A 23,187-nucleotide genomic window follows, 5' to 3' on the forward strand; every position below is an offset into this window, starting at 1 on the left:
CAAATGACCTTCTTTCAAATATTTGAGCCCTATCCTTCCAGTCTTCTCCTAGCCTCCCTGTGTGATAAGACCTTCATTTCCTTTATCACTTTGGTCACATGCCCAGCTCTGCCCATGCACATACAATACTCAAAGATGCACAGGATTCCCCAGGTGTGGTTGTGGGTCAGGGAGGCATCAGGGCTGGCAAGGGCTGGGAGAATGGACCAGAAAGCCAAAGAGTGAGATACAGGGGGAAGAAGAACACAGACTGGCACACCAGATCCCCGGCCCTCACCTTCACGGTCCTTTGGCCAAGCTGCCCCCTGGTTCCAATAGTTCTGGGACTAAACCCTGGCTTTTGCCCTTGGGCCCGGAGTAGTGGTGAATGTAATCATTCTGGCCACATCGTTGAGGGAACTAGATGGGGTCAGGGCCAGCTTTCCCTCCTGTTCGCTTTGTCCAGAGCTGACATCAGAGCCTGCTGGAGGGTAGGTGAGCAGGAATATGTGTCCCTTTTTACCCATGTCCAGATGCAGCATCCATCCTTATGACCTCATTCCCTCCCCAGCTGAGATTCATTCTCAGTCACACACAGTCTTTTCAGTCTAGAAGCAAAGACTCTTCTACCCATTGTGTAGGTCAGAAAGAGAAATGCAAAGGTTTTGAGATCTGATTTCTGACCTGAAGATCCTTATTACTAGCTATGTGTCTTCAGAAAGTTTAACCTCTCTTAGTTTCAGTTCCTTCATCTGTAAAAATTGAGACATAAGTAGCCCATACCTCATAGATTGCAGGAAGAATTAAATGATGTGGTGTATACAAACTCTTAGTCTAAGTGATTGATGTGTGTTGGCTTCTTGGGGGAAGGAGAGGTGACAGTGAATGATTTCTTACCCCACTACCTGTGAGAGCAGAGCAAGACAGGCTGGGCTTGCCCATCACCCTGCCCTTCAACCCCCTGTGGGGGACCTAGGGTTCAAATGAATGTTACTATCCACACGTCTGTAAAGTTGGCCAGTGTTACTCTGGGGCAAACCTAAATAGAATGTCAAACGGAATTTGAATTTTACAGAGGAAATGTGAAAGTCTTAGAGAACATTTCCCTAGTTTTTAAAACTTTTTATAGGTCACAGTTCAGTTGCCTTGCAGTTTCATGAACTTTGCCAGTGTTTTCAATTTAGCATAAAAAGTGTGGTCAGATTTATATAAACCTCACCTGGGAACTTGTTTGAAGCACAAGTTCTCAGACCCCTCCCCAGACTCACTGAAACTCTGGGGGTGCAGCTCAGCAGTCTGTGTTCAGTGAGCACTCCAGGTGCTTCTCAGGGGTCCCGTTTGAGAACACTGGTCTAGGTGTTAGAAGGGTCGTCCCCTCCCTTCTCCCCTTCCTCCCACCCCTGGCAGTTTTGAGGTCCAGATGACCAAGCCTGGCTCTCTAGCCGTGTATTTTCAGCACTTCCATAGTGTGAAGACAGCTCCTGAGAGAATGACTCATCGTCTCATCCTGGGAGATTCATGTATTCGTGTCACAGCAGGTGTAATCTAAATCCAAGCCTAGGCCTGGAAAAGAGTTAGGAAACAAACATCTGTTTTGGGTGTTCAGACTGACAGATCAGTTGTCTCCCTCCACCTCGGAGGCTTCCTTCCTGATCTCCTGACCACAGTAATAGTTCTCTGATGGCTAATGAAAATAGCAAATTTTATCAAGTTCTACCTTTTGGAAAATACCATTCATTATTTTCCCTTTAATCCTCACAACAACCCAACAAGGTAGATGCTATTAAGATCCTTATGTCCTTCACAGTGAAACAGCCTCAGAGAGGCTAAGTCATTTGCCCAAGATCGTGTAGCTAATAAATGGGAGACGAGAGACTTGAGTTCAAGTCAGACACCAGATACTGTAAATCTTCAGCCAGACTTCCCACTTGGTTAAGCAAGCTAGATCCTTGAGCCAGGAATATTCTAGGCCTGTGGTTCTTAAAATTTGTCATGGATCAGGATTTCTGGAGGACATCTTAAAGCACAGATTGCTGGAACCTTGTCCCCAAGTGTTAGATTCAGTGCTGCTAGGTTGAGGCCTGGGAATTTGCATTTCTAGCAAGCTCCCAGATATTGCTGGTGCTGCTGGTCCGGAGACCACACTTAAAGAATCACTTCTGTAGGCCAGTATTTCTCAACCAGGGCTGTACATTAGAATCATCTGAGGAACTTCAGATTCAACTGTTCTAGTGTGAGACACTGCCATTCTATTTTTTTATGTTCCCTGGATAATTCTAATGCACAGCCAGGGTTGAGAACCACTGCTATACTCAAAGGAAGAGTACTAATTCCTTTTTATAGCTTTGGTTCTTGAGTCCTGTCTCCATTTTTTTCTAATGGCAGCATGCATACTTCTGGGAAACTCAGTGTGTGCAACGGGTACCAACACTGCAAGACAAATAGTGCTCATTCATTTCATTTCAATATTTTCTATGAAACAAACATCTATTAAGGAGTATAATGCAAAGTGTTCATGAACTCTTAATGTAAAATGTAATGTAAATGGGATTTAGTCCACTCCTAAGAATTTAGCCAAGGAAAATTGTCAGGACCAACTGTCAAAGATATGTACAAGAAGAGGCATCTAAGTATTACTTTGTCTTGATAATTGCTGAGTCTGTGTGACGGTTATATGGTGATTCATTGTTCAAAGAATATCTATTACTTATGTCAAGTACAAAAAGGAGGATACAAACTGAATATATAGTATGACTCTAATTGTACTTTTAACAAAACTATACACATACACAAACAGAAAAAAGACTTGAAGATAACACAACAAAATATTACCAGTGATTATTTCTTGATGGGATTATGGGTGATAATGATAACATTTTCTAATTTTTAAACAATATTACTTTTATGATTAGACCAAAAGAATTTGTGTAGGCAGTCACCTATTCTTGTAAATACATTCTACAATGTCTGCCTGAAATACAAAGCATGCATTTGTAGATTAGAAGTTTTTTCAGAGAATTAGAAAACATCTTACAATTGTTAATTAAGGTCCCAATGGGTGCTAATGCCTTTGGGACCTGGAAATGTGAGAATCATCATAGGAACCTAGGGAGATTGTGCTGGGCAAAAGGGCTTTTGCTCTGCAAGGTGGTTCTTCTAATGGGGTTAGGCAGCAGGGGTTGCTAGAGACTCCTCAGGATGCATGGGGTGGGTGTGGGGCTTTTGTCCTCTCCTCTAGCGAGTACACACTCCTCCACAGTGCTTCTGTGTGACATCACCAAAGCATCCACTATAATTAATGTATCATAGATCAAATGCACCCTAGTAAAGGGAATTTAGCAATGTCCATGTAGTGTGCAAATATGCAGGAGGTAAGAAAGTCAAGCATATGTAACTCAAGGACCACCTATGAATGTTAATAAAGAAAGAACATATGGAGAAAACTCTTGTATTGCAAAACATGAAGCCCATGTGCCTTCATCATCCCCAGAAGTCTGTCTGTTCATGCTCCCTGGGATTCCGTTCAGAAAACAAGTAAATGGTGCCTTCTGCACATTTATGTTAAACGGAGAACCAAAAAGAGTGACTACTCCACTCCAGTGCTTGCTGGGGCTGGGAGAACAAAGAAGCTGAAAGTATGAGGTACTCAAAGACAGTGTTACTAGGGTAATGATTTTCCAGTATGGCCAAAAGACATCTTCTATGCAACCAAGCCTCACCTGGCCTTACAAAACAAAAGTGGTTTGGCCAGAGCTTGAATAACAGCTGGGATCGATGGCCCAATGTAAAGGAGCAGGTGGCAGGCCAGTGGACCCCACTCTGGGGTGGCGCCATGGTGGACAGAGCCCCTCCTCCCTAAAATGGTCAACACCTGTCCCAAGGAAGGCCACCTAGCCAGAAGTGCCCACCATCTGCTGTAATCAAATTTGCAGTCACAGGTAACTTTTCCTCTCAAGGGTCCAGCTGGCAATATAAATAAATGGAATGAATGGGGCTCCTCAGATGAGTACAGCATATTCCATGTATGGGGAGCAGACACTACTGAGCTGCTGCCATGTGGGAATCTCAGTCCAGTTGTACCAGGTCTTCTGAGTTATTCCAAGAGAAGCAAGAATTTGTCTTTGTGTTGTAGTTTCCAGTTTCTAAATGTTGGTAGCATTTTAAAAATATGTAGTCCAAAGAAGACAGTCCTGTGGGCTGACTTTGGCCTGCACCACCAGTTTCTCATCTCTGCTTGTGAATGTCAAGTTCTAGAGAGACCATTGCTTTAGTCACCTCTGTCCTCTCCCTCCTCTTCCCACTCCTGCCTCACCATGACCAAATTCCAAAAGACCAGTTCTCCTCAAAAGTTGTGTTTCATAAGGACCTTAAAATTGGCTACTAGTCTTACAGTAATTTATTTCAGTTGACGACTTTTTAAACTCCATGACTAACCATTGAGAGGTACTTTCTGGATGATTAAGTTAATAATTTTAAAGGAATTGCCTTGGTTTTTGAGGGGTAGAGGGTATATTATTTGGGAAGTGGCTGTTTCAAAGTGAGTGGGATCTAGGTTTAAATCCAGCTTCACTACCTGTATCACTTAAGCAAGTGATGCAGCCTCTCTTAGTTTCTCATTGTTTAAAAAAAAAAAAATACTTCAGACAGATTAATGGAGTTTATTCAAGCAAAGAATTATTCATGAATTGGGCAGCCCTGAGAACCAGAACAGGTTCAAAGGGACTCCAGGGCTGCTGCTTGGTTGGATAACATTTATCGACAGAAAAAGCAAAGTACAGAAAATGGAAGTGACGTATAGAAACAGCTGGATCGGTTACAGCTGGGCATTTGCCTTTTTGAACCAGGTTTAAACAGTTGTCTGTCTGTGGTTCAGCTACTGTGATTGGCTAAGACTAGGCTACTTGCTGCAAGAGTAGGATATAGCCTGTTTACTCATCAAGTTGGGTTCATTAGGTACTGACAAACCTTTAGACCAGACTTAAAGTAGAGGAGGCGGCTTTTGGCCAAATTCAATTTAACAGTATTTTTTCATCCACAAAATAGGGAAAACAACTGCAGAGTTTGTTGGTTTTTTGGGGATAAGGATATTTACATGGCTGGTGCCATCGGATGCCCAGGAAATAAAAGTTTCTCTTGGGAGCCAATGTAATTGAGACTTTTAATTGCAAATATTATATAATAGCCACATAAAACTTTTATGTATTTTATTTTGGAACTTAAGAAATCCTTTTTCTATAGAATTTTCATTGTAGGTAGGTAGTATTGCAGTTGAGATGGAAGAAAGTGGGAAAATAGAGAGGTGAGGGGATGAGCCTTGTGGGTGTCTGCACCTGGGGGAGGTCCTTAGGTCAACTTCCAGTGCTGGAAACTTAGGTATAACATGACCTTATTCAATTTAACTCTTTTGCTTATTGCTGAATCCCTAGTATCTAGCACATCTGCAAACAAATAAATATTTGCTATTGTTAACTATTAAATTAGTTAATGAACAAACAAAGGGTGTATAGTGGGAGTTTTATCTGGCAAGGATGACTCCTGACTCCACAGCTCTGTTCAGATCATACCACATGTCAGAGACAGGGCCAGCTTCACAGTCATGAAACCTGCACTCAGAATGGCCCCATGCTTGGTTTAAGACTCTGCTGTTGCCATCTTGAAGTGCTTAATAATTTCTAAACAAGGCGCTCTGCAAATTATGTAGCCAGTCCTGATCAGAGCATAACAGTAAACACAGAAATGTTAGTGCATAAATCAAAACTTACAAACTCATGGCCTCTGGAGCCAATCAAATATTTTTGACCCACAGAGTGTTTTTTAAATATAAATAAACTCTTAATATAAACATTTTCTTTAGAATAGTTGGTTTATTAAAAAGTTGTAAAGATAGTACAGAGTTCCCATATATCCCTCACCCAGTTTCCAATATCGCTAACATCTCACAAAACATTTGTCACAGCTGAGGAACTAACACATGAACACTACTGTTATTAAACTCTACACAGTATTCAGTTTTTCCCTAATGCCCTTTTTCTGTTCCTGGATTCCATCCAGGATACCACATTACATTTAGTCAGCACATCTCCTTAGGCTCTTCAGACTTTCCTTGTTTTGATGAACTTAACAGTTTTGAGGACTACCAGTCAGATGTTTTGTAGAACATTCTTCAGTGTTGGTTTGTCTGATTTTTTTAATGGTTAGATAGGGCTTATGGGTTATGGGGAGGGAGACCACAGAAGTGAAGCGACTTATCGTATCAAAGCCATATTCTATAAACACGATTGATCACTGTTGATGTTAACCTTGATCACTTGGTTAAGGTCATGTTTGCCAGGTTTCTTGACTATAAAGCCACCTATACTGTACTCTTTGGAAGCAACTCACCAAGCATAGCCCACGCTCAAGAGCTTCATTCATCTCCTTGAACAGGGAGTATTTACATATTTGGAATCTCACTACACAAGAGATTTTTCTTTTCCCTATTTACTATCCAACCATTTATTTATATCCGTGTGAACTCACAGATATTTATTTTCTACTTTAGGTTATAATGCAAAACTACTCCATCTATTTTTTTGCTCAGATTGTTCCAGTTTGGGCCATTCCGGAGCTCTTTCAGGTTGGCTCCTATGCCCCTGTCATTGTGTTTTTATTAGCACTTCCTTTCTTTCTGACACTAAGGTGTCCCAGGCCATCTTTTATATTTCCTGCCTCAGTCCTAGAATCAGCCATTTTCTCCAAGGGGCCCTGATTCCTTTATTAAAAAAATGGTGTTGGGAACCAAGATCCATGTGTTGCATGTGCTCAGTGCTACGAGAGTGTTTTTCTTTCCTTCTGTTTTAATTTTTAAATTTGAATTTTTAAAATTAAGCTGTCAGCTTATAGAGTCAACTTCCAGGCTGAGTGAACTATATAAGACTAAATAATGTTAATAAATAACACGTTTGAAGATTTTTTAGGGTTCTTGAATTAACTAAAATTTAACCACGGGGAGGTTTCATGTAAGAATCTAGGTTTCTAGATTATCTTGAAAAAAAAAACAGAAGGTCTGGCAGTCCTAGATCTATATTCCTGCTGGCCAACAATCAGTTAAGGCTGAGAGGCTTTTTTCCTTTCCTGCATAATACACTCTCCAGGCTGGCACAGTCCACGCCACTCCCGATCATATTACACCCAGCCTACTTTACTCATTCATGTTCCTTTGTAATCCCTGAAGGCATGTGAATGTCATATCTTGTTTAAGACATATCCAAGTAAATAATTTACTTGAATTAGTTCATGAATTTAGCTTGACTTTGACCCAGAGATAAGATTTTAGAGCCACATTTCTGGTTTCTTCCCTATCCCTTCAACTTACCTTCCCCGATCTTACATGCAAATGCAATGACTCACCATTTCTTGCTCAGTGCTGCCTTAACCCCTCTGTGTCAGGTGGAAAAAGTCCTCAGCATCCACTCACCGTCTTTCCCTCAGATTCTTTTTGTCTGGAGAAGATCCCCCAACAGTTTTATTCCTATCTCAGGTTCATTTCAGAAGGGTCACTGTTCCCTTTGGCTCTGCAAAGCCCCGCTCGAGTTGAGTTCCAATTGTTCTTTCTGGGTTCCCCCAACTGTACAAAGAGGATCAATGACATTGCTATCTTCTCCCTTGCCCCCACCTCCTCCCATTTTGTGTCTCAGCATGATTTGCCAACCAAATCTGGCTTATTGCAAACTTTAATTACTCTGGAAAACTACCTGTTTGACTTTATTTAAATGAAAATAACCACATCAATGCAAATGTACAATACAATTCGAAGAGGGAAATACTTCTTCCTCGGTATCAGTAAAAATCTGATAGATGCATTTCTCTCCGAGATCTGCAAGGTGTGAAGAGATAACTGTGTAGTAATGTTCACGGTAGCGTTACCCCTTAGACATGACTTGGTTAAACGTGGGCCTATAGCAATTCCATGGAGATCTTTCTACCAAGCAGTGGTTTTCAGATTGTGACTCAAGGGCCAGTGCTTGGAGTTGGGAAAAGTAAGGGGAACTGAAGCAGGGGAAGCTCTTCACCACTCCCGCACCACTCAGGTTTCTATGGTTATTTGTTTATTCACTGGCCTAGTCCATTCAAGCTGCTACAACAAAAATACCACAAACAGAGTGGCTTATAAACAACAAATGTTTATTTCTCACAGTTCAGGAGGCTGGGAAGTCCAAGATCAAGGCACTGACAGATTCAGTGTCTGGTGGGTTCAGTGTCTGGTGAGGCCTTGCTTCCTGGTTCAGAGATGGCAGTTTTTGCTATAACCTCACATGGAGAAAGAAAAAGGACCCTCTTTTTTTCTTTTCTTTTTTTTTTTTTTTTTTTTGAGATGGAGTTTCATTCTTGTTGCCCAGGCTGGAGTGCAATGGTACAATATTGGCTCACCGCAACCTCTGCCTTCCAAGTTCAAGTGATTCTCCTGCCTCAGCCTCCCTAGTAGCTGGGATTACAAGCATGCACCACCATGCCCGGCTAATTTTATATTTTTAGTACAGACGGGGTTTCTCCATGTTGGTCAGGCCGGTCTTGAATTCCCGACCTCAGGTGATCTGCCCGCCTTAGCCTCCCAAAGTGCTGGGATTACAAGCCTGAGCGACCGTGCCCAGCCAGGACCCTCCTTTTTAAAGGCACTAATCCCATTCATGGGGTGTCTGCCTTCATGACCTAATCACCTCCCAAAGGCCCCACCTCCTAGTACCATCAGCTTGGGAATTAGGATTTCAACACGTGCATTTGAGGGGGGCATAAGCATTCAATCCATTGCATTCAATAATTACATATGGAGAACCACTGTGTTCTGCTATGCATTCGATGCCAGGGCTATGACTATGAACAAGAAAGATCCCTGACATTACACAATTTTCAGTCTCCTGGGAGACAAAAAAAAAAAAAAAAGGACAATTAAAAGATGATGTGGTAGTATTGTCATGGAAGAAGTAGCGGGTGTTATGATATGCCTAACTAGACTGCGGGTGAGGTGGGCAGGGAGGACGTTCTAGAGGAAGTGATAAATTAGTTGAGGTTTGAATAACAAATGGGAGTTAGTCAGGCGAAATGGAGAAGCTGAGGAAGAGGTTTCCAGCTACCAACGCTCCAGTATGTAGCAACGCCCAGAAGCAAGTGAGCAAGAGGATCGTAGCTTCAGATGGCTGGAGTATTACATGCAAGTTGGGAGAATCCAGAAATGATGGTGGACCACTGCATGTGTGAAATCATAAAGGGTCTTGCCTGCATGTTAAATAGCTTTGATTTCACCTTGGAAGCAGTAGGAGGCTGCTTTAGAGTTTTATGCAGAAAAACAGGCTTCCTGGTTAGATTTGCATATTGGGAAGGTCCTTCACCTGCCAAGTGGAGATTGAAGAAATGCAGGAGTAAAGAAAGGAAGCTCAGTTACAAGGGACCTGCATAAACCAGGCAGGAGGTGAGCTAGGAAGGAGGCAGTGGGGCTGAAGAGAAATTTAGAGATCAGCAACTGTTCAAGACAAGACTTGGTGTTAATTGTCCCCACATAATGGAAGAAAGATTCTACTGGGGAATAAAGAATAGTTTTATTTGTGAGGATACTCACAATATTACATCCATGACAAAGAACCTGGCTTTCACATTCTGGTTGGGGCTCATGAAAAAAACCAGAAGGTGTGGTAGTCCTAGACCTATATTCCTGATCAAACAAACTCCTGGTACCTCAGCCTGACTTTCCAGAACCAATGAAGTTCATTAACATCCTGTTCTCAGCTCTGGCTCATTTGTCCCATCTGATTTTCAGCAAACTGGTCAGGTTTACACTGTCTAGGGTTTGTTTCTAATGGCTTTTATTGTCAATCCACGGTGAATATCTTTCACGGGTTATCTTGGGTCTTTCTTAATCTACTGCTCCTTTCACATCCATGCTGTGAAAGCAGGGGACAAAGGCAGCCATCTGGGAGCTGGGGATGCTGATGAGCAACTCAGAAGTGGCGCTGGGGGGTAGGAGGAGGTGTGACGAGCAGGCACACTGGACTCATGGTTGCTCCTTGGGGTGGCTGAAACAGCACTTCCTATGCCCAGCACATGGCATGTCTGAAAGAATTAAGACTCTCTTGAGAACATATAATCACATACCACTGTTTGTCTTTCTTTTGGCCCAACCACCATGATAACAGACTGGAGGATAGCACAAAGGGGCTGGGGAGGGGCAGAGGGAGGGAGTTGGAAAACAGAGTAGTAGCCAGTTTATTTCTAAGCATTTGCAGCTGTCAGCTTGTTTGGGGACTTTTTTTTCTCTTTTTTTAGGCAGAGGAACAAAGTCCTGCTACACAGGATTGTTTTCCTTGGCATGACGAACAGACACTTTCTTGAGGAACGTACTGAGATAACACAAAACATCTGCTAAGAGGAATCAATCCTCGCAGCTGAATTTTCATCAGCATCAGCAAGAACACAAAGCTTCTCTCTCTCTCCCTCTCTGTATGTGTGTGTGTGTGTGTGTGTGTGTGCATGCATATATATATGTATGTGTGTGTATATGTATGTGTATATATATAGAGAGAGAGAGAGCAGGAGGCAGGAGAATGGATGGATGAAGGGGCAAGAGAATAAGCTAAGAGGAGGAGGATATATATTATTAGGAAACATCTGTGTTGTTCATGTGTTTTGTTTTGTTTTGTTTTGTTTTTGCCTTGTGATCCGATTGCATCTTGTTTTGCAAGTATTTTGGAAATGGTGTGTTCTCAGCCACGCTGCCAGAGGAGGTATGTTTTCTTTTTCCACGTGTGTGGGATGTTGTTTTTATTCATGAACTATTGAGAATGAGTGGTTTTTATGACTTGTAGAGGGATTTTCACATCCCTCTTATTACTGGACTCTGAAGACAGAAGGGACAGCACAAATGCCCTCAGACATGAATAACAGTTTCAAGGAGAAACATGGGCACTTCTGGTTGTTGTTGACATGCCATCAGGGGTCCCAAAGGATTGGCCAGGAAATCAGGTTTCATCATATGTCCTTTGGAAGCTCCTTGGACAGTTCACATGCTATTCCAATATATCACATGTCTTCCAAGTATACTTTCCAAGAAGAGTTTATCCTTTGGAGAAGAGGCAGCTTTACCTGTCCTGTTTCATTTGCCCTCCTGCCACCCCTGTCTTGGCATTGATTCAGAAGAGCCATCTTCCTAGCATTGGTAACATCGGCTGCCATTTGCCAGATGCCTTCTGTGTGCCTGCTGGTGCTGTGCTTCTCATTCAGTCCTTGTGGTCTCATGAAGAGCTAGGTATTATTATCACCATTCCTCAGACAAGAAAACAGAGGCTTTTGGCAGTTAGCAAAGTTGCTTAAGGGCAAGCAGCACAGAGGTCCCACAGCTGGAATCATAAATGGGATTGAGGCCACAGCCAGGCGTTTCACCAGTGTCCTAAACCCCCAGTGACACACACATTTGGGAAAGTAAAAGCCAAACTACCCTTTTCCACTTTGTCTTCTAACAAGTTTTGTTTCTCCAGCTGTGTCAATTGTATTTGCATGAGATGAAAGGAGCTGTAGAAACCCTACAAAGCTTCCTGGTAGAATAGAAGGAGCATAGGCTCTGAGACAGACTTGAATTCAGATCCCTCTTCATCGCAAACTGGCTCTATAAAGCCCAAGTCTGTCCCTTCATCTCTTTGAGCTTTGATTTCAGGGTATGCAGGTGGCACAGGAGCTCAGCTCTCATTCCAACAGTCAGCACTATTTATTCCATACCCACCCTGCTCCAGGTGCCAAGCCACTAAGGAGACGTCACTAAGGAGACACTTGTGAGGAGGCTGGACACCGTCCCTGCTCTCACAGAGTGGCCAGTCTGGAGCAGGTAACAGACCTGAAGCAGGGACTCCCACAGATACATGTGGAATTACCATGTGTGATCTATGCAGGAAAATTTCAGGAGCAGAATAGCAGATGCCAGGGAAGCTGGGCCTGCGGATGATGGGAGACGCTGAGCCAAGCTCTAAAGAAACAAGAGGCAGTAACCAGGTGCTCAATAAAGGGGGCTATCTGCCAGCTGTTTGCAGAACTTGAGGTGTTTGGGGGCAGTTCTCCAGTATCCCCAGAGACCACCTTTTGGTTCTTACTCTTCAGACCACAAAAGCCCAGGTTCAGCCCAGCACCGATCACAGATCAGAGTCTCATTCCCAGGTGTTGGCCTTTCTCTTCCAAAGAAAAGGGAAAATGATGAAAACAGGAATGATTAACACACATCCCCACCCCCCAATCTCCTGGACCTTTGTCAACTGAAGCATTTCTGCATATTCTAAAGGAGTTTTTCCTTTTTTGGCCTCCATAACAAGATAAAATAAGTAACACAAGCCATTTAGGCAACTTATTTTCTTTCAGAGGTGCCTGAAAAGGAAGGATTGAATGAGATGTTTGAGGGCTTAGTGGAAGGGAGGGGCAGGAGGGAAAGGAAGAAAGAAAAATGGGTTGAAGTGCAGAAATTACTGGAATTTTTATTAAATTTTCTTGGGGGGAAAGGAGATTTCCTAAGTCAGAGATGAAAGGCAAATCTGCATGGGGCCCCAGAGAAATTATTATGTTTCATACTCGATTTAGCTCTCACACTGAATGTGGCTTGGAGATCAGAAAGCTGTGGTTAGACACATTCATAAACTCAGCAGGGCTCTGTCAGATGCGGGTTCCTGACTGAGTACCAAGGCTTCATGAGCAACAGAGACAGGGCTACAAGGCTGTCTCATCAGGCCTTCAAGAGAGACTCCAGGCCTGCACTCTCCTCACTCTCCACCCTCACCCCAGCACCCTGGCCTGCCTCCTCCTTAGCCTGATTGCTCAGAAAACTCTAGTCTTGCTTTGAGTCTAACTGGTGAGCAGACTCCTGCTAGAAACTTGTATTAGTGATTGGTTTGGATTCTGGCCTCTGCTTAGGCATGTTGCCTCGGCGCACTCCAAAACTTGAGCTCAGCTGGCCCTGTTTCAGGCTCATTAACTCCATTTCAGTACTGGTCCGTTTGCAGAAACTAAGCTACATCACATGACCCAAGGCCATCCAGGTCCAGGGTTATCCTTGGACACCTGGATATCCATCCCCTCTCTGTGGAGCACTAGTCTGAACACTTTTTCAATGTGGGCCAACTTCTTGGAGTCTGAAATTTTCCAGCTTTTAAGCTAAGAGCCACTGGTGGTAGCTCAGGGTAGGATAGAGGGAAGGGCATGTTCTGAGACTCAATTATTGATTGCAAATCACTTAGAGATCTTGTAATCAAAGATTGTTTTCTATATCATCAATACAGGCACATATCTAACAGTCTGGGATTATTGCTGATGGTTTGTCTGGATTATTATAAGACTAGTCAAAATTTAACTCCAAACCCTTAAGATATACAATCTATTTCAGTTAGGACTGCTGGTTAATGTTGTCTGGCATTAACTTTCTGAGTACAGTGACTGAAAATTAACTCTCACCACCTGAAAAAGAAAAAAAAAAGGGAAGAAGGAAGATTTCAATGATAAAAAGAAAGTTTCAGAGTTTTTCCTTTCCACACCCTAGGCTGGATCACAGTGTTCCTCATTGCAAAGTTTTCTCTTCTCCCCAAAAGCAACATGCAGCCTTCCATGCCAGGACTATATATATCAAGAGTCTGGCAAAAAGCTATCCTTTCTGCTGTGGGTTTTCTTTTTCTTTTTCTTTTTTTTTTTTTTTTTTTGCCTCCCCTAAACAGGAGATGATGGATTCACATCTTGACTAAATAAGACCACTGCTCTTTTCTGATTCAATTTTGATCGATGAAGTATTCCCTGCCTTGCCTGTGCCAGGTGCTTTCAAAGGTGGAATCAAAGTATAACACAGTCCCTTTGTTCAGAGAACTTACAGCAATATAAGACATAAGTTTGAGAAACTAGTAGAAAATAATGCAAGCTAGATTATACTCCAGGGCTTATTTAGTACCTGCCACTGTAAGTTTTTTGCAAGTCCAGAATTGATGTATTAATGCCAAGACTGCTATCATGAAAATAAATAGCCAGGAATTTAATCCCAAAGTGTGTCACAAAGACCATTTGGTCAATGGGATACTAAAACTAACAATTCACAATAGAATACTCACTATCTGCAAGGCAGTAAGCTAAACCTTTTAGATGTTTATGTAATTAATCTGCACAACAACCTAAGCTACAAATAACATTAATATATCCCCATTTTTCTTTAAGGGATATATTCTTTAAGGGGAAAGTGAGGCTTGGAGACACTACATCATCTGCATATGGCTACATTGTGAATAAGTGGTAAAGGTAGAAAAAAAGCCTAGGAGTTCTGGTTACAGACTCTGTGTTTTAAATCAATAGCTATTATAAGCAAAGGGGAATCCAGATTTAAATAGGATTTTTTGCTACAGATATTCTCAGATCCTTTACTATGCTTGGGTACATTGTAAACCTCTATGAAAACAGCATTTTTGCCAATATATTTGGTCTCAGAATCCTCTCTTTTTAGCCAAGGATCTCTCAAGAATAGTGATTTTTAAAACACTTAATGGGGAATACTGAAGTGGAGGGTCTATCGTGTCTTATGTACTCATGAGGCAGAAGGAGGGCATTGGTTATGGTCCTGATGTTGGGTCACTTGTGCCATGTAGAACACAGGTTGCCCTTTGCTCAGACCCAGCCATGCACAGCTCCCCAGGTCCAGGATGCCATTGTAGCTAGCCAAGTGTCCGTTCGAGGTGATCCAGTTGCCTTTCTTCTTCCAGTTGCTGAGCTGGATTCTTTTAAAACAAACATTTTTTGAGCTCCTTCCACAAGCAAGCTAAGTGCAGGTCATAAAATGGTGTTTTTGGCTGGACAAGATAGCTCACACGTGTAATCCCAGCACGCTGAGAGGCTGAGGTGGGAGGATCGCTTGAGCCCAGGAGCTTGAGACCAGGCTGGGCAACATAGTGGGACCTTGTCTCCACAAAAACATTTACAAAAGTTAGCCAGGCATGGTGGCGCATGCCTGTATTCTCAGCTACTTGGAAGGCTGAGGCAGGAGGATTGCTTGGGCCCAGGAGGCTGAGGCTGCAGTGAGCTGTGATTGTGACACTGCACTCCAGCCTGGGTGACAGAGTAAAACCCTGTCCTTAAAAAATGAATAAATTAAAATAAAATGGTATTCTTGTCCCTCACCTTCCCTGACACCATAGAACCTATAGGATGCTGAAGAAAGAGCCTGAGTTTTGAAGCCAAATCTCTATCTCCTTTTACCCTTGTGGCCTGGGGCAAATGATTTAACTGAGCGAAGCCTCAGTTTCCATTTAAAAAAAAAAAAAACTGAGCCGGGCGTGTGGATCACGCCTATAATCCCAGCACTTTGGGAGGCTGAGGTGGGCAGATCACGAAGTCAGGAGATCGAGACCATCCTGGCTAACACAGTGAAACCCCGTCTTTACTAAAAATACAAAAAATTAGCCGGGCGTGGTGGTGGGCGCCTGTAGTCCCAGCTACTTGGGAGGCTGAGGCAGGAGAATGGCGTGAACCTGGGAGGCGGAGCTTGCAGTGAGCCACGATCCTGCCACTGCACTGGGCGAAAGTGCGAGACTCCATCTCAGAAAAACACAAAAACAAACAAATGACCAAAAAAACAAAAAACCTGAAATAATAATTCCACTACTCAGGGTGTCACTGGAATTAAATGACATTGCACATACACAGATCAGCCCTCATTTGGAATTCCCTTTTCTTTTAGTTATGTAATGGAGATTGGATACTTCTTTGCAGCACCATGAAGAAAGAAAACCACCTCAAATCAATCAGTTTTCATGAACTGGCTCTCTGGAGCCTGCCAGGAAAGGGAGTGGGTCAGCAAGCTGTATCTTGTTCTATCTTGCTGCCATGAGGCTAGTTACATAGAATGAGAAAGTTCCAGAGTCTGCAGAAGGGGTGGACATCCGAGGTCTCGCCATCTGAAGGGATAACCTCTTCCAAGTCCCACCTTCTGAGGTTTATTTAAAACACACACACAAATCTGGACGTCCGTAAGGCAGAAGGGAAAAGGGTGAAAATAGTATGCAAACTGTAGAATTGGCCTCTGAACCATCAATAAATATAAGAATTTTTCAAATGCATGTAGCTTTCCTGTTCTTTTCCCACTCTCTGTGAGCTGGATTTTGTCTCTGACTCAGCAGAGAACCCAGTGGGGTTTCCTAGGCTCCTGAGGGCTCCCAACCTCTTTGCAGTGTCTGGAGTTGGCCTGGGGTGACTGCAGTGCATGCTGAACATGTCTCAACTTGAACCGTTTGCAGCTTTTGCTTTTGAAGAATGAATTACATGCGAGGGAGGGAATGGTGGAAGAGTGGGGCCTGACTTAGCAGCCAGAGCCAAGAGATTCTGAGCCTGGAGTCCTACCTACCCGAGGAGTTCAGGTGGGAAATAATGAAAGTTGAACTTACTCCCAAAGTTCCATTGAGTGCCAAGCACAGTACAGATACTATTATAAAAACACTACAAAATAAATTTGTGTATTAGTTTTATAATAAAGTTGAGTGATGAAGATTCGACTGGATTTTAAACTAAAGACCTAGTTTAAAATCCTAGCCCTACTGCTTACTAGCTACATAGGCTACAAAAGCTGTAGCTAGTAAGAAGTCAGGTTAGTATTTTAAACTAGGTCTTCCAGATTGCAAAACCAACTACTCTAAAGCCATAGCCCAAAATGGATAGGCAAACCCCCTTCAAGGCCAGAGACAAGTCAGAGACCAGGTATGGAATGGAAGGCACAGCTGAGATTTCTGAGCTGAGCAGTGGCAGAGATGGGGGGAACAGAGCCGCTTGGAGACAGTCTAAAAGGGGCCAGCAATTGCCATGAGCATCCGCAGTGTGTCCAAAACTTTGCCTTATCTGTAGCCAGTGTGGAGGGTAGGGGGGCTGGCTATAAGGGCCACACAGATAAACTGGCACAACTGAAAGTCCCTGTGTCCCCCAGCATCTGGTGAGCTTCCATGAGACTGGAACCAGGGGAGGAGAAGCGGGAGCACACTTGAGGGAGTTTGAGCTGCCCAGAAAGGAAGGGCTTCAGAGCTAAAAGTGTGTGCAGAGCCCGAGAGCAGTGCTCGTGGACTTTGGAGTCAGACTAACTGGCCAAATCTCTCCTCTACTATTTCCCCGCTGGGTGACCTTGGGCAGCTACTTAATTGTCCCAAATCTATTTCTTTATCTGTGAGATGGAAGTAATTTAAGGCCTGTTCTGAGGGCTCAGTTAGCTAATCTATAGATAGGGCTTGGCACAGTTCCTAGAACATAGTAAGAGCTCAGTAAATACTACTTTTTACTGTTAATCCCAGGTCTGTGGTCTTAAGGCCTGGGCAGAGAAAGCTAACATACTCTCGTTGAAGGCAGCAGAGTATGTTAGCTGACGTCTTCTCGCCTCTGGTTGTGGCTTCTGATGCTGTGGACATTTTTCTGTCCTTCTTTGCCTTCTGTCCCCATCCCCTTTGTTTTGCTTATTTATGTTTCTGTGCCACTGAAGAGTAACTTTTAGATGCCTCACTGTGCTTGACAATCGAGTGGTTCCTCTAACCTGGCAAGAGAGAGCGTTGTACTCTGTAATACTCATTTTTTGGATTTTAGAGTCAGGCTGACTTGGTTCAAATCCCAGCCCTACCACTTTTTAGCAACAGAATTCATGCTGAAGAGCTTCAGTGCTATTTATCTATGAAACATTAATAGGAATAATAAAACCTATTCCACAGATACATTGTGAAGACAACATATGTCGACCTCCTGGCATTGTCACCAGGTGGGTTACAGGACTCCCCTTGTGAAGGAAACATACCTATCTTAGAGGGAATTTCATCACTTCTGGGACTCAGGCTTCAAAGACTCCAGACCCGCCCCCAGTGTGGCAACAGCAGTTCTGCAGGCCCCTCTCCACTGAGAAAGCAGCCCATAAACTCTGCATGCGGCTGCCCTCCACCTTCTCCTTGGCTCTACCGCACCCTCAACCCCAAATCCCAGCATCTGTTGCCCAGGCAGTCAGCTCCCAAGCAGTGCCAGAACTTCTCCCTGGGTTCATTTGATATGTTGCCACTTTGTTTCAAAGAAAAGCCATTATCAGTGTTGGGACCCAAGGGAAGCAGATCTTGTCACTGCCGCCTGCCAGACATGTTCCTTCTCATCCTGCCCTGGGGTCCCAGGTGATCCCATTACAGTGTCTCACCAGACAGCTGCTGCTAGGTTTCTGTGGAGGGAAGGACAGCAAAACTCCAGGCTTCCTGGGGACTTGGGGCATGTGCTGTGCATAGTTCTACAATTTTGCTGAAAGGCTAGTGGTCATTTCTACCTTTCTTTGACAAGGGTAATTCTTTTGTTGTTGTTGGTTTTGTTTGTTTGTTTGTTTGTTTGTTTGAGATGGAGTCTCACTCTGTCGCCCAGGCTGGAGTGCAGTGGCGCAATCTTGGCTCACTGCAACCTCCACCTCCTAGATTCAAGCAATTCCCCTGGCTCAGCCTCCTGAGTAGCTGGGATTACAGGCGCACGCCACACGCCCGGCTAATTTTTTTGTATTTTTAGTAGAGATAGTGTTTCACCATGTTGGCCAGACTGGTCTCAAACTCCTGACCTCAGGCAATCTGCCTGCCTCAGCCTCCCAAAGTGCTGGAATTACAGGTGTGAGCCACCGCATCTGGCCGGGTAATTCTTTTCCTTATAACAACAGACCTTACCTTGTAGAGAAAAGGGAGGACATTATCAATTTAATAAGCTTTCACTATGTTCTAGGCGCTGTAGGAGGATCTTACATTAATACCTTCCCAGCCATTTAAGGAAGACCTTATTATGACCGCTCTTTTACAGATGAGAAACCAAAAGTCAAACAACTTGCCCACAGTCATACAGCTGGAAGGGGAGCAGAGTAAGAATTCAAACAATGTCTGTTTAGCTTAGGAACCCATTACAACATGTCACCACTTAAGGACAGTGCAAATAACAAAACAGCTTAAGCAGTGTTTGAGATGGAGAAAGGAAGTGGGCTTGCGATCCTGCAATTTGTTGCTTTACTGAGCTGGGAGTAGTGGTCATCAGACGGGAAATCTGAGTGACTTCGATGACCACTCACCCTTTCTGTGTTATGAAAAACAAGACCTCCTCCCAACTCTTACCTTCCTCAAAGAGACGAAGGGGGAATCTGTGATGCAAAGTATCTGTGAAAGTTATTGAATTTGCCCACCTCAGAAACAGTATACCTCAGGAAAAGCTTTGCAGACTGGTAGCTTGCAGGCCCAGTGTAACTTATAGAGATGTTTTATTTTGACTCATGGTACTTTTTAAAACTTCAAGTGAATTGCTAATGTTTAAAAAATGCAGCAGGTCCAAGTATAACTCTAAATTTCTGAATTATCTTGAAAAATTAGAAGCTCTAACAACACTGGGCCTCCATCCCTATATGGCCACTGTTGGCTGTAGTCGCAGCAACTGCTCCCTTTGATGGGGAGGTGGAAGGTGCTTTCTAGTTTGCTACCAACCCCCCTCCATACACACACACTCCCTATGACTCCTGTGACGGGTGCCAGTCTCCCTGTAGCATTGCCCTCAGACAGTTTTCATATTAGAGGAAAGAGGAAAAGGATCTATCCCATCATGGTTTCATTCTTTCTTCTTTTTTTCTTCTCTAGGTGTTCCCTTCCCAAAGAACTTCCTTCAGATCTGCAAGAAGATCCTGTGCCGCCTTTTCCGGGTCTTTGTCCACGTCTATATCCACCACTTCGACCGGGTCATTGTGATGGGTGCAGAGGCCCATGTCAACACCTGCTACAAACACTTCTATTACTTTGTCACAGAGATGAACCTCATAGACCGCAAGGAGCTAGAGCCTTTGGTAAGTGACACCATGAAATAATGGTATCCAAGTCACCCCAGGAGCTCGGCCATTTGTCAGAGCGCATTGTTAATCCCTGGAAAATGCTCATTGATGGCTAGCTGTTAGCCTGAGGGCTGCAGAATTGAATGGGGTTTAGTGGTCAACTAACAGCCAGGAGATGCCAAGATGTCCACTGTCACCAAATAAGTGTCCGAGATTACCCTCCAAGAGGTGGCAGAATGTTGTGGGAATATAATAGTTTGGATCAGAGGGAGTAGCTTTAACTTTCAATTCCAAAGTCATTCTTCCACTTATTGAATTCCTTAAATGGGCATCTTTGATATATTATCTCTCACTCTGTTAATCAAAGATTATCAGAAATATTTCTTCAGTCAGTAAATAAATATTTAGCACCTACTGTGTGCCAGCTGCTAGGCATACAGTCAGGTAAAACTGCCTTTGGGCAGCTTTTACTCCAGAGGTAGTGACAGAAGTTAAGCCCTAAATAAGGATACAGTCTCATAGGGACTTTGCTTTTCACATTGAGTTTTCCGTGATGCAGCTTCAATGGGATATATTAGAATAGAGAACATTTGATATGATTAAATCCTTAGTGTTATTGTTTAGGTGAATGGGGACTACTTTTATTTTCTTCAAAAGCTTTCTTTCCAGTGGCACTCAATCTGTGCTTCAGAAGTCAAGGACCCCTAAAAACCTCATCACCTTTTGTAACATGCAACATCTCAATGTGGACACTTTGATCAAAGCTTTTTATAGTGGCTCTGTTGAGTACTATATTATACCCCATGTAACACAAGGTGACTGTTTTGCTAAATATAACTGACAGAGCAACTACATTTCATCCAAGTTCACTTGAATGACCAGAGTACTAGGGCCAGGCTGTCCTCTTTTCCCACCCTTTATCCCTTTCTCTTTATGTACCTATTTTAAAACACAGGTTTTATTATTTTTATTTTTTCTTTGAGACAGGGTCTCACTCTGTCTCCCAGTCTGGAGTGCAATGGCAAGATCATAGCTCACCATAGCTGACCTTCAACTCCTGGGTTCAAGCACTCCTCCCACCTCAGTCTCCCAAGTAGCTGGGACTATAGGCTGGCATGGCTTTTTTTTTTTTTTTTTTTTTTTTTGTAGCGATGGGATCTCATTATGTTGACTAGGCTTGTCTCAAACTGCTGGCTTCAAGCAATTCTCCACTCTTGTTCTCCCAAAGTGCTGGGATTACAGGTGTGAGCCACCACGCCTGGCCAGGTTTTATTATTATTTAGGTATGGTAAAGCTAACAGATCAGATGACTGTCATTGAAAAGAGAATTTGTTATACTCATCCCAAGAGAAAGAGCCATGCCACGCCACAAGAGAGCACATGGGAAAGCACCAGGTTAGTCCGGAGACTGAGGGAGCAGAGAAAGCTTGAGCAAGAAACTTCGCCATGATTTTCATGGGAAGGAAAGGGCCAGACAGGGTAAGCAGGTTTAGGGTTGGCTAATTTGAATCATCTCTGGAGCCTAGGGGTTATTCCTAGTTATCTGATACCTTGGCCTGGGGTGGTTAGTGTGAGACTCTGATGGAGGAGGTATTTGGGGTGCAGGCTCTGCAGGATTGGTTTGTATTGGTTGTTGTGTAAACAGCTTGAGCGCAAATTGTTTACCATCACTAGGAATTGGCTAGCTCTGGGAGGGGCAGTCCCTCCAGGATCAAAAAGGCCCCTTTGATGTTAGAGAATCGAAACACAAAAAATAAAAGATATGTTTAATACAGTACAGTACCTGTACCTGGCAAAGAAGATGGTGAATTTCACATATCACCTTTAGTGTTTTTCACCTTGAAATTTATTATTCTGCTGTGAGAATATATGGCAAAAAAAAAAAAAAACATATATATATATATATATATATATATTACTCAGTAGTCCTGGAACAAAGCAAGACTTTTTGGGTTACACTTGAGATGGCTCACATGTTTACTTTAAAAAGAGCCTATTTTCTTCATTTTCTTTCACAAGAGATTTCTAGAAGGCTCTCAGGGGCAGGAACCGAGTTGTCTCTGAATGCAGTTGGACAAATAGTATGGAAAGAATTCATCGATGGCTGAGTTTTATAAAGGCTGTTTTGGGTAAACAGCCACTATGGGAAGATAAGGTTGTGCAAACAGCTCAAGGGAGTTAAGACTAGAAACAATTGATAAAGTTAATTTCAGAAAATGTCAAGGACAGAGAGGAAAGATGGACAAGGGCCACGTAAATGAAGACCCAGAAAAAACCACTGCAATCTCCTGGATGGTTTCAGTTCAGTTCTCTTCTATAGTCATGTTCAGGTCAATGGAAAATAACTTCTCCAAAGGCCCACAAGAAGGAAGAGGCTGTGGAAGCACTCACACTTTTGGTTTCACAGAGCTAAGGGATCAGAAACACCACGATAGAGCTGAAAGTCAATTTCTCCTTTATGCCTGAAAGCATAAAGACAACATTGTAGGAAAAAGCTGAGTGTAAGTTATCAAGTAGAGAAAGGCTTTCTTTGCTATCAGAAAACTCAGTTATTTTCTATAATTGAAGAAGGGGCTCCAAGGCAGTGCCAGGAACTAACTTGAAGTCTCAGAGTCACAGAATGGCCTCAAACATGTCAATATCCTAGACAAGAGCCTCTTTGGGGGCCTGGGAGAAAATTAGGTTAACCAGACATTTTTAACAGTTTAATTGAGCAAGAAAGGTACAGGTTTTTTTCCCCAGAAGTTTATATTTCTTTAAATCTTGCTTGCAATAGTATACTTCCTACATTTATGTGTTAATTATAATTATAGGGAAATTCATTTTAATGCTTGTAAATATTCATACTTTTTAAATGCTTAATTGTCTGAACATATATATTTGTTTTACACTAACCAAACCCTATAAAGGAACAGAAATAGATATTAAGAATGTTTCTGAGGCTAATCATATAATATCAGGCTCTGGATACTTAGCACATGCAGTGTCCATTAAGAGTAGATTGTTTATGGCTTGTGGATTGCTATTGCTGAAATGACCATTTCAACAGTTGACAGTGCTAGGATACCTAACTGCTAATACTGTTGCAATGCACATATTCAAATCAGGCATAACATGTCAAGTCAACACATTTTTATTTGATTTGCATATATTGATACTCTATATATACAACTCAAGTTGCTCAGATATTCTATGTGCATAAAAAATCTATGCTCTCGAGGCAGGCAGATCACGAGGTCAGAAGATCGAGACCATCCTGGCTAACACGGTGAAACCCCGTCTCTATGAAAAATACAAAAAAAAATCAGCCAGGCACGGTGGCGGGTGCCTGTAGTCCCAGCCACTCGGGAGGCTGAGGCAGGAGAATGGCGTGAACCCGGGAGGCA

General features: G+C 43.0%; 1 protein-coding gene across 4 annotated transcripts in view; it reads left to right on the forward strand.

Moving 5' to 3' along the window:
- Nucleotides 1-23,187, forward strand: part of MOB3B (MOB kinase activator 3B) — a 201,605-nt gene that overhangs the window by 151,275 nt on the left and 27,143 nt on the right. For all 4 annotated transcript variants that reach the window (XM_057298723.2, XM_057298722.2, XM_034967275.3 and 1 more), the window contains exon 3: nt 19,614-19,816. In XM_057298723.2, the coding sequence (XP_057154706.1) occupies nt 19,614-19,816 (203 nt within the window). The remainder of the gene's footprint in view (nt 1-19,613; nt 19,817-23,187) is intronic.

The sequence above is a fragment of the Pan paniscus genome, chromosome 11, assembly GCF_029289425.2.
Source record: "Pan paniscus chromosome 11, NHGRI_mPanPan1-v2.0_pri, whole genome shotgun sequence".
In the NCBI taxonomy this organism is placed as follows: Eukaryota; Metazoa; Chordata; class Mammalia; order Primates; family Hominidae; genus Pan; species Pan paniscus.